Source organism: Megalops cyprinoides, chromosome 13 (genome assembly GCF_013368585.1).
Source record: "Megalops cyprinoides isolate fMegCyp1 chromosome 13, fMegCyp1.pri, whole genome shotgun sequence".
Lineage (NCBI taxonomy): Eukaryota > Metazoa > Chordata > Actinopteri > Elopiformes > Megalopidae > Megalops > Megalops cyprinoides.
Window position 1 is genome coordinate 19239439 of NC_050595.1, and position 16822 is coordinate 19256260.

General features: G+C 42.1%; 1 protein-coding gene across 2 annotated transcripts; it reads left to right on the forward strand.

Moving 5' to 3' along the window:
- Positions 1–883: 883 nt before the first annotated feature.
- bnip2 (BCL2 interacting protein 2) lies at positions 884–15901 on the forward strand. 2 transcript variants are annotated; one of them, XM_036543702.1, is made up of 11 exons: positions 884–2016; positions 4484–4579; positions 5199–5278; positions 6083–6268; positions 8413–8595; positions 9926–10028; positions 10249–10380; positions 10804–10890; positions 11232–11330; positions 11729–11764; positions 15158–15901. In XM_036543702.1, exons 1-11 carry the CDS (start codon positions 1664–1666, stop codon positions 15213–15215), a joined length of 1413 nt encoding a protein of 470 aa, XP_036399595.1. In that variant the 5' UTR covers positions 884–1663; the 3' UTR covers positions 15216–15901. The 2 variants fall into 2 exon arrangements, with proteins under 2 accessions (XP_036399595.1, XP_036399596.1); XM_036543703.1 differs by lacking the exon at positions 11729–11764.
- The last annotated feature ends 921 nt before the right edge of the window (positions 15902–16822 follow it).

A 16822-nucleotide genomic window follows, 5' to 3' on the forward strand; every position in this document is an offset into this window, starting at 1 on the left:
TCAGCCTTGTCTTCGGAAATAATGCAGGGGAATTTTTTTTACGCGTGGATTCACACATTAATACAAGGGATTATCATTTCATCACCGACTTTGGAGTGAATAAATTGCAATAAAAGTGGAAGGTTTCAAGACAACACATTCATCATTGCTGTTGCGTGATTTCCTAAACTATTAGGCTTCCAAAATAAATACCACAGTAAACTACAAACCTTACTCACGCTAACAAATTCTTACATTTTGGTTTAACACGTTATATGTAATATATATAATATATGTATTAAATATATCATATTACACAATACATGAGCATATGCAAATCATAGTCATAGCTTTTTCGGCTCTGCCAAACACTGAAATAGACCACTTGCTGTCATCTGCCGCCACCTAAAGGACATTATTATACAGTGTCTTGCATTTTTTTCAGGGCGAACACCCTTAGACCAGTAAGACCAGTAAGTACGTATGACAGGTAACTACTTACGCTTTGTCTTAATCGCGCACGAACGGAGTCAGTGTCTGGTGTAAATGAAGTGCATTTTTTGGCTTTAAATTTCCCGTGCCATCCGTTGGAGCTCAACCTTTACAAACCACTAATAAGTGGTTTGTAAACCGCTAATAAGTTATAGTGCACAGTCGTCATAAGGACAGGACGATTTCAGCCAAATTTTAAAGATGAGAATCTGGTAACCTACCCTATACTTTTGTTACAGGTCTTTATCTTATCTGTGCTGCAAAATAGCGACAGATTTCTAGAGAGGGTTTTTTTGGAAACGTTAAATACTTTTCCCTCTTTTCGCTTAAACAGTAGATGGCGATACTAATTGCTGTGGATGTTTGCAGGAGGAGAGGGGAGAGAGGTGACGTGCTATCCGAATAACGGGGCTGCATTGACAGAGCAGACCATTTGACCGGAGCTCTCCAAAAGAACGGGGGGACGGCAGGCCACATCCAGGAGCGACCAAGATCACCATGGACGGGCAGATTTTGAAACCAATATAGCTGGCTGAGGTCGTTCTGGAGCACGTGGCATTAGCTGGTTTTATCAAACGTTCATGGCTTGTATTGGCAAGAACCTGGAGTTTGCTAACAATAGTTACCATTAGATTAGCTTTGAAGTAGTAGCTAGCTCTGTGTACAGGAAGGAAGGGGCACGCAGACCGGATTGCTCACTTCGCTTACTCAGTACTGCTCAGCCATGAAGCAAACCTTATACCAGGCTAGCTAACTTTAGATATAAAGGTAACGAACAAGCAAGCAGAAATAGATTCAAATATATCTTCGTGCATACGAAGTTTATATCAAACAACTGAAAAGGGACACGTTCAGCTATATAGTTAACTAAGTAAATAGCAAATACATTGTTTCTTACTAACTAGCTGTCTGTCGTCAGATTGGCTTGTTTGCGTGCTAACGGGAACTTAAAAAACGTCTTTTAAATAGAGTATCACTCCGTGTTATGTAAGGAGGTATTGTAAGGTAGCTTGCTAGTTTGCTAACTAGCTAGCTGGTTGCGAAAGCAGAAGGTAATCCATCAAATTTGTTCATTTCTGGTGTGGAAGCAATACTTTGAAACTTTTTTTTCACTGGTTGGCTAGCTAGTTTGTCTGGCTCGCCATTATAACTAGCTACTCCAGCTAATCGAATTTAAAAGACGCCCTCAGCCATGGCAACAGAAGTGATTGAAGGCGAAGGGGAGTTGAAAATTACGGATGATATGGACTTAAACAAAAGCGATCCCGAACCAGACACACCCAGGATATCTGAGAATCTGGAAAACGGGCCCACTGCAACTTTGACTTCGGAGGAAGGGGAATCTGACACCTTGCAAAACAGGACGGAGCCTTTGTCGGAGAGTGCCGAGGATACATTAACATTACAGAGTCCAGCCAAAACAGGAGATCCGCCTCAGGAAACCGCGACTCCAGACAAAGGAGAAAAACAAGCGCCGGCTGGGGTGCAAACCTCGAGTCCAGTCGGTCTTTCCCTGCCGTCCCCACCGCTTGAACACAATGGGAGGTGAGCGTGGCATCTCTGTTCTTACACACTTTCCATCACATGGCTTTCAAAATGAGCGCAAACAGCAGCCCTTTACTAGTTCAATCCATGCTGCGTTTTAGGAACACAAAGTTTAAGAGCCCGTAGGAAAATAGGCTATTAGAGCTGATGCTTGAAGGAGAGTTTAGTTGTTTTAATGGAGTATAAGTGGTTCGCTACGTAGCTGGCTACACTTGTACCCCTTTGTGTCTGAGTATGTCATCCTAAAGACACCATCCTGTTATTGTTTTGTTAAGATGTTCAGTGTTTTATATGTTTTTTGTTGTGCAGCCTTGTTTTTTGACACTAAATGCCGGGTAGTTGCCCTACATAGTAGGTGTCCTTCTTAACTTGGTTATATTTTGGGAAATCAGCACAGTATCTCCCTTAAAAAATTACTTTTAAATGAACGTTCTTCGTTTTTTCTTTACAACGGAGTAGATAGTCGGTGATTCATATGGCATGAAAAGACTCCATTTTTATTTTTCCCCCCTCAAGTCACCAACGTGTAAAACAAATTAGTGTCCAGTCTGTTTCACCCACCTGCTGTTCTGTCCTTTCAGAGTGGCTTTGAGACTGCCTATTTTCCTCACAGATGAGTTTGTTTAGGCCTTGGCAAGCCTCGGAGCCTGTTGGCTGCGGGTATTTCGTCTGTGGCGTAGGGGGGTGGGGCTCTACCATGGATTGACAGTCCTTTAGTTGCGTGCTCACCTGAGCCTGGTCTCTTCCATGTAAGCTTCTGACGGGGGGTAATACCGTTTCAACTTAAACTTCTTGCACGGATTGCCCCCCATCCCCTCCAATTTGAAGAAAGGCCGTAGCTGAGCATCTAGTTTTGAATCGATTCCACCCGACAGTTTTTAGCCAGGGCCTTGCAACTTAACTTTCTCCTCTGGCTGCCTTTTATATTTCTTTTCTGTATTACAACTCATATCTGCCACTGAAAGAATGTTAAGGCAACCCAGAAATCTCTGCAATCCTCACAGCAATCCAGTCTCACCATACCATCCTCCAGCAGAGGACTGTGACATAATAGGCTGTCATTTTTTGTGGCTGGACTCCCCGTGGTATTGACTGAAATGCCACCTGTGCCGTGTTTGTTGTCACACTTTCTCAGTGGGTGGCACAGTTCAGACTTGGTGTTTCAGCATGCTGCAGACAAAAGTACAAGGACATGGACATTGACAGTAATGTGGAATGTCCCTCCTCCTTATGAGGAGACAGAATGCGATCAGAACTGTATGGCTTTCTCAGCTATTGCCTTCTTTCAGGGGCCCTGGGGGAAGCAATCAAAGGTGATATAGGCTAGTGTCACCTATGCTGATGAGGCTTTTGTATGAGGAACGGTGTAAAGTGTTATCGTTTTTAGCACATGTGTGGTTTCAGCTTGGCTTGGAGGGGATTTCCCTGCCGATTTACTCTTGGGTGGAGCACCCTCATACACACCTCGTTACATATCCAAATCACCTACTGCTCAGTGCTGTCTGTTCATAGAGCATTCCGGGTGGAGAACTGCACGGAGATGAGCACTGCTAGACTGCTTTTTCCACAAGAAAGAAAAAAAATCTTTGTACACTAAAATATAGTAGCCATTCAGATAAGAAATACTCTGTGGTCTGTTGCTAACTTGATTTCTCAAAAACAGGCCTGAATGTTTTGATTGTGCTCTTACAAAGCACAGGGGAAGTAGTGGTATAGAGGTTAAACCCCCACAGATCTAATCACTAGGTCACAGGTTCAAATCCAAGATTTGACACTGCTGTCGTAATATTGAGAATTGTTTAAAACCAAATCATTTCTTAAAAACAGAACCAAATGAAAGCTGAAATTCATTATTGCTGTACTTTATATAGCTGTAGTGTGTAGTCGTGAAAGTATGTACTGTATGTCTGAGAGCGCTTGTACCTGCATTTTTCAGATTAGTGCTTCAGAGGACTCTGTGTACTATAGAGATTAAAGGGCCAGGCTGTGGCAGTGTGTATATGAGAAATGGATTTTACCCCCCTGTCTTTATCCGTTGTAGTAATGAACCACAACTTAAGCCCCAACACCCTGCTTCTTTTAGCCTGCGAGTCTTTCATTTAAAGGCAAAGGGCCACTTCTATGGCAGGCTGCAGGCTGAGCTTCAGCAGCGGATTGCTAATGAAGGGTTGGGTATTGATAACTGTTTTGAGTGCAGTCTCGGCTGAGGGTCGGGTGGGGAGGGGGGCTGGCTCTTTTCTTTATTTAAGAAGAAAAGAAACAAACACTTCACAAAAGAAGTAAACTTCAATGGGAGGAAGCAAGTGAAGCACACAGTTAGAGAAAGCTGCAGCCTGGTGGCGTTTTTCCTCTCCAGATCCACTCTGCTTGCCCCTGAGCACAGAACCCTAGCCACTGTGAGGCCATACGGTGTCTGCTTTAGGCTCTGGAGAGATGAAGGGATCCACGGTCTTTTGCTTCTTTGCAGTTTGGAGCGACAGGAGTCTGTGGCCACTACTGAGGCACGACTGAGAATGGAGGGGGTGGAGCTTAAGGAGGAGTGGCAAGATGAGGACTTCCCCAGGTATCGTAATATAGGATCTACTTTTTATATTGGGGTGGGTGTGTGTGTGTGTGTGTGTGTGTGTGTGTGTGTGTGTGGAATGAAGCTGAGCAATGTGAAAGTGCTCTTTGTAACTAGCGGGAACACACTGCCTATCTGTGACAGAGATCTACCCCTTTTAGGGGAGGAGCACTTTGTCATAACCGTAAGTAGCAGTGTGTTGATACCATATTGTAGGAACAGATAACAGATCACAAATTCTCAAATTACTGTGACAATATGATGTAGGCAGCAGAGTCAGATAGACATTCTGTGACTGAACAGATATTTAGCCTATATGGGACAACGCACACATCATGCATTTGGCGTGCTGTCTGTTCATCTAGCTGAAACTGAAACAACACACGTACCTTGCCCAAATGTACAACTGCAGCAACCCATTAAGAGATAGAATGTACCTACTATTCAAAAACAAATATGGTAGTAGTTGCCCTTATCCAGAGTAACATACAGAGCTCACACGTTACGACATGCATGTATACAGCTAGCTTTTTCCTTTAGCAAGTCAGGTCAAGGATTGTGCCCAAGGATACACGTGCACTGCTCCGTGCAGGATTTGAACGGTGTTGCTTGTTTGTAGACCGCTTCCAGAGGAAGAGGAGGAGGACCTGCAGCTGGAAGAGGAGCTCTTCAGCAGTACCCCTGCTGAGGGGGAGCCAGGTAAATCATCACAAAGCCTCAAATACAGGCATGGATGTGGACAAAGACTCAGCTCTGTCACAACTGCATTATAATGCAGGGTGTTTGCTGTCCTTAAAATACTTTGAAATATTTTCATTCTGGAATTTCATGGAAAAGTCATGGACAGCTGTCAACTCCCCGCTGTCCATGTCATTGCCTTTTTTTGCAGCAAGTGGAATACATACATCTGTCTTTCTAAGTCACTAGTTTGGTGTCATTTTTTAATCAAGTCTAGAAACATTAGTGTGCTCATATTAACAAATTGGCTAACCTGCTGGGTTTTACAAAAATAGTATCCACCCCACAACTCTGTCTTCAAATTAGCTCAAATTGATGGGAATTTGACTATTGCAGCAATGAAGATAATCCTTGATAAGCTTACATTTACGCTTAAAATGTCAGTGAAAAGTCATGGAAAATATAAATCTGATTAGAATATTAGAACGAGAAACCTGTAATTACAATAATCTCAGCCAGGGGAACAACAGTGGCTGCTTTTGCTAAACCGTAAACATCTTTGAAACGCATGGTGTATCAGGCAGTGAGCTTGGGAATTCCTTTTCTGTGTGATTATCCTCACTACATATTTATGAATGTCTGTAGCAGAAGTATATTCTAGATTGTTCAGATTGAACATTCCTGTTTATGGGATTCACACTCATTGACAACATGACATTAGATATAAAAGCACTTGAATGTAAGTGCATTTTATCTGAATTCTAAAAGAGATCAAGTGTCAAGGGTGGTTATTTCGTGATTAGAGACGTTTTTGTTTGCTTCCAGACCCACTGGCTTATGGATTAAAAAGTGACAAGAAAGCTAGGAAGAAGCTGGAGGCCCCAGACATTAGTCTGACTTTGGACCGCACTGGAAGCTCAGTTCTGTCCAACGAGCTAGAGGAGAGCACGGAACTGGACTTGGACGATGTGGACACCCCATCCGACAACAGCAACGAGTTTGATTGGGAAGGTACAGACAAAGCCCCACATGTTGGTCTGTTTTTAACTGTAGCTGGTTGCTTGGTTTTGACTCTCTTGTACACGTTAACTTGCGTAACTGTCAGGGTTAGGTTCCATAACAGACTTCTCCTGAAATGTTGACAACAGTAAAGAAAATGCTTCAGTGGCCTGCAGCGTACAGCCAAAGCTGTTTCCTGTCTAGAGTTTCCTGTTCTCGGCGTACTTCCTCCTTTCTGGTCTTGCTGCTAACTCGCTGCTGAGTTGTAATGAATTGCGTTTATGTAGCACACTTCAACTCTGTTAAGGATCTCGAAACGCTTCAGAAAAATGGGTGGATTAACTTGGCTCAGTAACTACCAGGGTGATACGTGGTGGCCATTTTGTTTTGAAACTCTCACAACACCTCAGCTGATGGTGGGAGACAAGGATTTATTTTTGGCCAGTTGCACTAGATTTAGATTAGAATTCACAGTGAGGGAGCCAGATTGGAAATTCATCTTGAAGCTGTGTGCGTTAGAACTGATGGACGTATGGGTTGTAAATTTAGTGTAATGGCAGCCTGTTTAAAAAGGTGTCTTGTTTTTGTATTTCCATTGCTGCTATCCACTCTCTCCTGGAAGGATTGTTTCTTTGCATTGCTTGGAAACAGTCCCCTATTTGGCGGCATATTTCCTCCCTCTCTGTGGTAAGGTCTCCGAGAGAGAATTCTTATTCTCGCAACCAAAGCCAATCAAATCCAAAAAGCTGATTTATTTTTATGTTGTTTTTCCTTATTCTCCTGCATACATGAGTGATCCGAAATGAATCCTGTTGCGTGTATTATTTGGTCATTTCATCTTTTGTTCCCTGTTTTTTTAAGATGATTGTTTTTGCATGTTCCCTCTTTTCATTTTTTTTTAAATTGAGGTTCTGCTATTCAGCTTCCTTTGATGCAGCTATTGCAGCTATTTACAGCTATTGTATGTAAATTCTGTGTTCATCATTTTTACAGATGTTATGGCTGTACAGTATGGTAGGTGATAATATAGAAAGATATTTTAATGTGGCCATGCATAACTGTAATGAAGGACATTATGTCTACTGTGACATGGTGTTACATTAGACATACAGATATTTTTGAATAAACACGATCCAACCTGTCATCTTCTATCATAATGCCCTCCCCCTTTTCCCTATAGAAACAGTAGTAACAGAAACAGCATCGTGTACAGTCCTAATGAGATAAAAGATGATGACCAGGGTCTAGGAAGCTGTTTATGATGCTTTAAATACAGGGGAATGCGGAGTATAAACCAGGTGAACACAGGTAAATATCGCATGTATCACACACCTTAGGAGAAGTATGGAGATGGCCTGTGCCAGTCTCTGTTTGAATCTCTTCAGCGTGATTTAATGAGATCCCTCGCATGCTTGGTGTGCCACAAACAATCATCCATGTGATTACAGGAACAGGTGGCTGATTGGACAATTCAATGTGATATTAATGAGAGTGGCCTGCCCCTGCTTTGCACATGTAGAGGGGCAACAAATTTATTTGTTTTGCAATGCGGCCAGTTCATTGCACTGGTGATTCGATGGACAGGAAATTTGTTGAGTGACGTGGACAATAGTGCAAGTTAGTTCCAGTTTTTAGCCCTTAGGGTATTTTGCCCGTGCTGGTTCCCCCAATTGGGTCCTTTAAAGCTGTGCTGGGAAACGCAGGCTTTGTGAATCCGAAAATGGGTGGACCTACATTGTGTTATCAGTCACTGATTTGAATGTATCAAAGTGTTTTCCTTTGGGAGGAAAAGTCTGTCCGGTTGGTTCCTGTGAGTCAGTCATTGACAGTGTATCGCAATGTAGCTCCACCCATTTTTGTGTTCATGAAGCTTCACTGTCCCATCACTGCTTTCTCCGAGGGCCTCTGTCACTTCCCCAGGAGAAAAATTGTTAAAATTCTTCACAGAATGATTACAGGTTATGAATAAACTCTGCCCTCCGGTTTACCATGAGCTCTCAGAATCCTCAGACTGTGACCAGAATTCTGGCAGGATTAAAAGAGGCTGTTGGTTGATTGTAAGGCTGGCTGCATTATGTTGTACCACAGGCAAAATAAGCAGGTGTCCCTACCTGCGCAGAGCCGTGCAGTAAATGTACCTGTCTTTGCCCCCTCAGACGACCTCCCCAAGCCCAAAGCCACAGAGCTGCTGCAGAAGGGGGTGGAGTCCGTGCAGGAGTACTCTGCTGCGGAGGAGAGGGAGGAGGGCCGGCGCTGGAGGGTGTTCCGAATCGGAGATCAGGAGCACAGGGTGGACATGAAGGCCATCGAGCCCTACAAGAGGGTCATCAGCCACGGAGGTTAGCTTTCGCTGCGTCTGCTCATTGGCCCGTTCAGAAAAAGGCGCATATCCCCCCTCTGAACGTGTTCTGCTGCAGCTGTTGGGATGATCGTTTAGTCATTCATGCGAGCTGTTATGGACTGAGTGCCCGTGGTAACTGAATTATAACCGCCTGAGAAGGGTGACCACTTTGGCCTGAATATTTCGTGTGTGAGAGGGAGAGGGCTGTGTCTCCGCTAATATATGCCATGTGATCGGGTAGTGTTTAGGAGAAAGTCTTGCTTATCATAGATATCTGTGTTAAAAGGTCTCTCACATTTATGATCTAATATGCTCTCCACATCAATCTGTGGTCAAAGAAATAATGTGTTCCATGGTATCTTCCACTGTAGGTCACTATTTGACTTTCTCACTGTTAAGATTGATGCTTTCTTTTGCAATGGTATGGTGATTTCTACCTTACCTGTGTCTAAATTTAGCCGTGGTCTGGTGGACCACCCCATAGGTCTGCCCTGAAATGACTTGTGGTGATGCTACAGGGATACACAACACAACAATGGCAGCCGTCACAAACAAACTGTCAGAGAGAAGCTTCTTTTTGAGGAGGCCGTGTAAGACGCAGTGTGAAGCGCTGTGGAATGCTGTATCGCATCCAGCACGGAACAGACGAGAGGCTTTTATCACCAGCCACTCCATTCCAGAATCACACTTCCCGCACTCCAAAACTCCCATGGTTCCCGTGGCGAGTGAGAGTGCTGAGCGCATGTTCCGTGAGGTGTCGGGAGGGGGTTGTGTTGGGGGGAGGGATGTGCGGCTGTGCTGCTTCGGAGCTCCGCAGTCTGCCGTGCGCCGCGGCGCACAGAAGACATGGCTTGATTAATGGAGAGGATGGTTAATGGCTGCCCCGGGCATTCTTCAGTGCGACTGGACCTGCCATCTGTTTCTCTCACTCAGAGAGGGGTGTTCTCTCTGTCTGACAGCTGCCTTCCGAGCCCCGCTTGGCACCCTGCATATGATTACCAGCCACGCTGACTCCGGACGCAATTGGCTGCTAGCAAAATGTGTGCTTTTACGTCTAATTGTCCTGGGTAGAGGCAGTCACTTCCACTGTGTGGCACGTCACATACAGACAGCTGTTTGTTTTGTTGCCTTTTCAACAGAGATAATGATCCGTATAAAATGTGCTTCATGATTATATTTTGCTATCTTTGTTTTAAAGATCATAGGCTGATTGATTTTTTTTTTTTTTTTTTTGTCGTACACCTAAGCTTTCCCTCAGGATACAAGTTGTACAGTATGCAAAATTAACTATTGTGTTTTTTTTCCTTTTGTTGTTGTTGTTTTCTAAGGTTACTATGGAGATGGATTGAATGCCCTCATTGTGTTTGCTGTCTGCTTCATGCCTGAAAGCAATCAACCAAACTACCGATACATCATGGACAATCTCTTCAAGTAAGAGAGCGCTGAGCATTTTTAGCTGCGTAGTCTCAAACCTAGAGAAGTACTGCACTCACAGAGGAGACCACAGAGTAATGGCAGCACTATAAAGCATTGAAAAGTTAATCCACAAAAGTAGTCGCAGCCCCCAACCAGGGCAGATTGCTTTTCCTTGGCCTCGCACGCAGACCAGGCAGATTGTTAGAATGTTAGCGTCGTCCCTTCCCCCTTGCAGGTATGTCATTGGCACGCTGGAGCTCCTGGTTGCAGAGAACTACATGATTGTGTACCTGAACGGGGCGACTTCGCGTCGGAGGATGCCCAGCGTGGGCTGGCTCAGGAAGTGCTACCAGCAGATCGACAGGAGGTGAGCACAAGTGGCTTTACACTGAGCTGGGTTCACACGAGGTTAGCCTCACTTCACTAACAGCTGAATTATGGATTGAAATAGAACATAACTTGGTTGTGGGTTGTATTCACAGCAGGTCAACTTCACTTCACTCACCCTGGACAGTAGAATGGTAATAGAATAGAACAGAACAGAAAAGAAGTGTATTGCTTTTTAACAGAATTCTCTTGCAAGCACAGTCTCTGTCCACTTTACTCCACTAGCGTGTAACACATCACATAGAGTAAAGAATGCATACATTAAAATCTGATGTATTTGATCATGACAAAACATGGGTAAAATTGTAGTTTAAAAAAAAAAAAAAAATTTTTTTAGTTAGCACGCATAAAATGTGTAGCTGAAAAGTGAGCTCTCAGTCTCCCTTATTAATCTCTCTGATAGGTTAAGGAAAAATCTCAAGTCCCTGATTATCGTCCACCCCTCCTGGTTCATCCGCACAGTTCTTGCCATTACAAAGCCTTTCATAAGGTAAGCGCATCACCATACAGAATGCACAAACCAATCAGTAAGAGCTGACGATCGTGTTTGGGGATTGCATGTAATTAAAGTGATCTTACTCATTTATAGTACCCACAGTCTGTTACCACTTTTTGAGTAGTTTCCACAAAGTATGATCCAGTTTAATTTGCTACACAGCAGCACTTTATTTATGAAATGTAACACTTATCATGTGTTTACTTGCACTGATTAGTTACAGCACATAATGACTGTTATTACGGTTTTATTTGTTTTCGGTGAGTTTTTAATACTAGGATCAGTGTGAGCTGTACAAGAGCAGTCTGATCCCAGCTTTTTTTCTTTTTTTCCAGCTCAAAGTTTAGCCAAAAAATCAAGTATGTGTTCAGCCTGTCGGACTTGGCTGAGCTGATCCCGATGGAGTATGTGTCCATACCGGAGTGCATTAAACAGTGAGTGTGCCTCTGCCTGCCAGGGCTAATGCTCTCTACTTTAACACACACAGGCTCATTTCAGCTGTTTGCTTCAGTTTGTAAGTGTTACAACTTATTCAGTTACAATGCGCATATCTTTTGCTATAGGCAGCATGATTCAAATATCCGTAAAGACCAACCTTTCAAATGTAACCATTGCGCACTGGTTCTCCAGAGGTAGTTTTAAACTGTCTCGGCTGAGACTGTTTTGTGCCATTTAAGGTGTCTTGACATAGCAGGAGAGTAGGCCTTTCTCTCGGCTGTAGCACACGGTTTCTTTTTCTCAGTACATTTCTCACCAGTGTCCTCCTCAGCTGTTGGCTGTCAAACCGACAGGTTTCCTTTGACTCCCTAACCTCTTCTCCTTGCCTTCAAAGGTATGACGAAGAAAAAAATAGGAAAAAGCGTAAAAGGTATTTGCACTTGTATCTCAGGGACTGAGCCTGTGGATTTTTTTTTTTTTTGCATTGCACGAAACTAACGATTAATCAATTGGTTGGCTTTGAGGAGCACCACAGGACCGTCAGATCTGAACCGTCATGTCTGTGCAGATCACCATGTGCACATGTTCACAGAAGGGCTGAATCTTTGAATCTTTCCCTCTTGTATCCCACAGCCAGAGAGAGCCTATAGGCAGTCCTCACTCAGCACAAGGGTTGTATTCCAGCAAAACAATATGATGAATGAAAATGTGAAAATATATATTCTGATTTTGGGTTGAGTACACTTTTCTGTTTGATTTGAGCTATTGAACATGCCTATATTCATATCACACACTGCCAAACATTCCAGAACACTACAGAATATTTAGTATTGTTACAGAACATTAGACCATTTAGTGTTATTGTAAAACTATTAAATATCAAAACAATTTTAAAAAATCGGATAACGATTTTAAATAAAGTCTGCATTAACATTGGCTGTGGTGACATTGGCAGCTGGTGAATGACACATCCCAGCCCCTCCCACTAACCATGTTCATGCTCTGAAAATCAAATGGCTGCCTCAGGTACTATTCGCATGCAGTGTTTTTCTTTTTTAATTTAAAGCTTCTGCTAAATAAATAGTTGGTCATAGTGAAATATTTTGCGTTGAACAAAGCTATGTTAAGTGAACATGCATTAAACGAGGACTTCCTATGTCAGTTCATGAGCTGTCAGTTTGCCACATGGAAGCGCTGAAGTGCTTGACTTCAATAAGGGCAGAGCAGCGCTGTTCAAGTCAATTGTATAAGAGAAAAAAAGCACATAGTAGCTGCTGTGTTGCTCATCATTTTTATCATATTAGGATGTTCTTTTAGGAGTTAACATACAGTCCATTTGCATGTCAGTAAATGACAGATATCCAGCACTCTCCCATGACAGACCACATGATGCTTTTCATGGCTTTGATGTAATGGTTTAAAAATAGTCCTTTGAGAGAAATGTCCCTCACTGAAGCTGACGGAGAGTGAAGACGGAGGGTGATTGAACACTCATACAACATACCGTTCCAGTACAGACATTAGTCATAAGAGAGCTCCTGGTTCAACAGTGGTGCATCTGACTCAGAGCTGACCAATGGGATGATTACCACACCAAGCAGATTGTATAAGATAGTGAAAGATTTAGAGAAAAGGATATTAAAGGCTGTGTGCATCACCTTGTGCTTGCCAAATCTCCGCAGCAAATTGCACTACTGCAAAATCTACGGCTATCACTGAAATCAAAACTTGCTTTCTGTTTGTCCAAGAACCACAGTTTCATGTTACATTCTAGACTTTACTTTTTGCAGTGTGTTTGGTTGACCCAGTATAATAGACAAATACATTGCACCCATGTCCATGAACTTAGCGGTTAAGGAAGATGAATTCCGCAGGTTTGGAAATTGTTAGTCTGGGTGAACTAGGTTGAGCTGTACTTCGACAGTGGCTGTGATAAGTACTTTGTTAATGAAATGCACTTTGCCAGATATGTTCCTTCACAACTCCTTCTTACATCTAAATGGATCCAGAATGTTATGCACTTGTCTTAATCATGTTTACATCAGAGTTTACACTGGTTGTTGCTCATTTAACTTGAATGGATACACTTATGTTCTATTGTGCTGGAAGTCGCTCTAGATAAGAGTGTCTGCTAAATGCATGTAATGTAAGGTAATTTAATTAGAAAGTGGGTGGTGTATCGTTTCTATGTTTCACACACAGACAGCTGGCATGTTGACTTTCTGACTTTTCCGAGTGGTAGATCTTAAGTCAAGTCATTGAAACGTTCTGTCAGTGAATGAAATTCCTCTGGTGTAGATGACCTCAGAGAAATATTGTCACAAGCAGTCTAGTCAATTACAGCATAGCACCCTTAAAAATATGCTCTGTGTTTGTAAAGGGTGGTGGAAGGTTGACAGACTGAAGTCCAGTCTATGCAAGCCTCTGTGGGTTGGTTGGTATTGAATATTCTGTTTGACTGTTTGTTCTACTGTCATCATGAATCAAGGAGATTTTACACACGGGTACTTGGTAACTTTATGTATTTTTTTAACATGTCACCTGGTTTTTGGTTGTTGGATTGGAATCTTTAGTGCACATCTGGCTTTTGCTTATCTTCATCACTGCATGCCTGCATGACACCTCTCACCATGGCCCACTAAAAGGGGTCTGCTTTACCACAGTGAGCTTAGTGTGAAAGAACATTCGGCGACATGGTTATAGGCAACTGAAAGGGCAAATGCAAATCACCAGCAGCCTCTGTGTACTTCCTAGTCTGTGGATGGGCTTTTGCAATGAAAAGTCCACTTGTTTCAGCCTGGAAGTGCAACAAACTGGTGATTTTGGGATCGATCTTTAACAGATTTTGAAAATGTTATTTGTGCCTGTTGAGGTGCAGCAGAGACAACAATTTCAGCATCGTGAAGAGGAATTAAGAGCGTGGCCAATGTTGTGGACAGCTGCCGGTTTGCCAGGGTTTAAACAAATGTCATTTACGTAACTGTGAAATGAAGCAGGAAGAATGTCAACTGACTGGTATTATCAATGGTTTATTTTACCATCACACTGATTCAGAAGCCCAACCTTTTATCGATTTATTTTCTCAGCAATAAGCCCTTGTCGAGAATGAGTTACATGGCTTACATGTATGCATTTTATACATTTATACAGCTGTGACATTTACAGAAGCAATTCCATTAAAGTCTCCATGACCCACTTAACATTGTACTGCTGCAAGAAGTAATCAAAAAACGCTTTTACCATTTGAATCTCACTAACCTGCAAATAAACCAATCAAGCAAGAGCTTACATGAGCTTAACCCAAAGCTGAAAATATCATGTTGTCCCTTTATTTTCTCAATTGATACCAGTAATCAGGAATACAGAGACAAGAACCTTTGTCACCTATTCATATACCTACCTATCTATTGATATAAAGGTGCAGTTGTTCTCATTCAATGATTGACCAATTGAATACGCTGCTCCACCAAGGTAAGGACAGTACATTTGTGTTACCACTAGGTAGTAAAAAAAGACACTAAACATTTGCTCCTGATTTTCACCACAATTAAGCAGTCCTGGTGTCCCTCATTCACTCATTCACTGAGTGACCATTCCCACAAGGTAACAATAGTAGCCTGCCTTGGCACCTCCACAGCATGGAAAAAGGTACTAAAAAGGGGATTCATTGAAGTAGTCACTGCCTCTGAAAAAAATGGCTGTTCTGTTCTCATTTTCAAAGCCATTTTTGCTGACAAGAAATCATCCTGCTGGGAAATGATTTGATCTTTCTGAGTGCTGACATTCTCCTGCCTACAGAGTGAAAATGGTTTGTTCCTTGCAGGATTGACCAGGACATGCATGGGAAAGGGGAGACGGCCTCTTCGGCCACATCGACCTAAGAGGAAGGTCCCCGCTCCACTCCCCCCGAGAAAGAGGAAGACTGAAGAATGTGTAGAACCACTGCAGTTTTCATTACTGTTACAGCGTGTTTGTCTCACAGCCTGTGGCCTTTAGCTCTTAATGCTGAAAAAAATAAGAAAAGTGCCTTTCATGATATGTTATGGTAATGTGTTACATGGTGGAAACCCTTCACTGCTGTCCTAATATGCCAAACACTTGATGTATGGTCGGTATCACAGTGCTGCGTGTCAAGCATTTTAAGAAGTCTTTACCAAGCCAAACATAGATTTTTTTGTTTTTGTTTTTGTCATAGTTACTGATGTACTGTGCATATATTTAAGGCACTCCACTCTGTTTCAAATGGGTGATGCATGATTGTTATTGCATTTAAATGTATATTTATATTCAAAAAAAAGTGATAAAGGACAGAGATTAATATATTTTTATGTTCAACGATTTTGAGCCTTGTTTTAGGTATGCAGACCCACCAAACGTGTGGTAGTTGCTTATCAGATCACTTCGTGTGACTGTTAATGGCTGATGTAAACCAGTGGCCTTGCATGAGGAACTTCACATTGTGTATTTTCTACTCCCTACTGTCTGTGGAAAAAGAAACGAAGCAAGGAGATTTTAAGTCCATAGTCTGTTACTGAATGCTAAGATGTTTTCAACAAAAGTCACAAAGCCTGGTTTTATATTTCATGGAAATGTTGCTTCTATTAAATGCATTTTGTGCAACTATAAAGTTTCTGGTTAATAAGCAGTAAGTTAATACTGTGCAAAACTTCCTGTTGATTCCCATAAAAATAATGTTCAGATCAACCTTCAGATCTGTAACATGCTATTTGAGCTGGTGACAGATTCACTCCATTGGCAACACAGTTGATGTTGATTCTTCTACAGTTTATCTTTAGTAAAACTAACAGCCTTGAGCCAAAGTTTCTCTTAACTTAGAACTTCAGAAATTCACTCAGTCGGCAACACTGGTGTTGTACATGTTACAGGTAAACTTCCAACTGCAATAATTTGTGTGTTCCCGCATCTACTGACTTTGCCATTCACAAAAATATATATATAAGCACAATAGCAAGAAGTGTAAACTCAGACCTTTTCATCTAAATTAAATGGGATCTAATATTATAAATTTGAGAAACAAAAGTTGCCTCCTGCCAGGCAAAATCAGGCTAGAAATTTGTATTGTCTCTGGTCATCTGTCCACTGTTAGTCGAGTTGCAATTTTAGTGTTACATTATAACATTTTAACAGTTACCAACTACACTGCTAGAAATCCTGTTGAGAATAGATTGGGACATTTAGGTTGTCTGGGTCGTTGTTAATATGTCAATGTAAATACCAGAATCTGTATGTACGTGTAGGGCTGAACGTGTGTATTGTCAAAACTATATAATTATATAATTAGTTCCCATATGAATCTAAAAACGTAGGGTATATACTATAGGTGTTCAAATGATTTCGTTCAAAGTTTTAGATCCGACAGTAATCACCATTTACAGAAATGAAAACAGCACAAGACGAACACAGCCCATTTCTGCTTTGTATTGTTTGTCCTTCGTTATGTTCCGTAGTCTCCTTTGCGTTTCCTGTG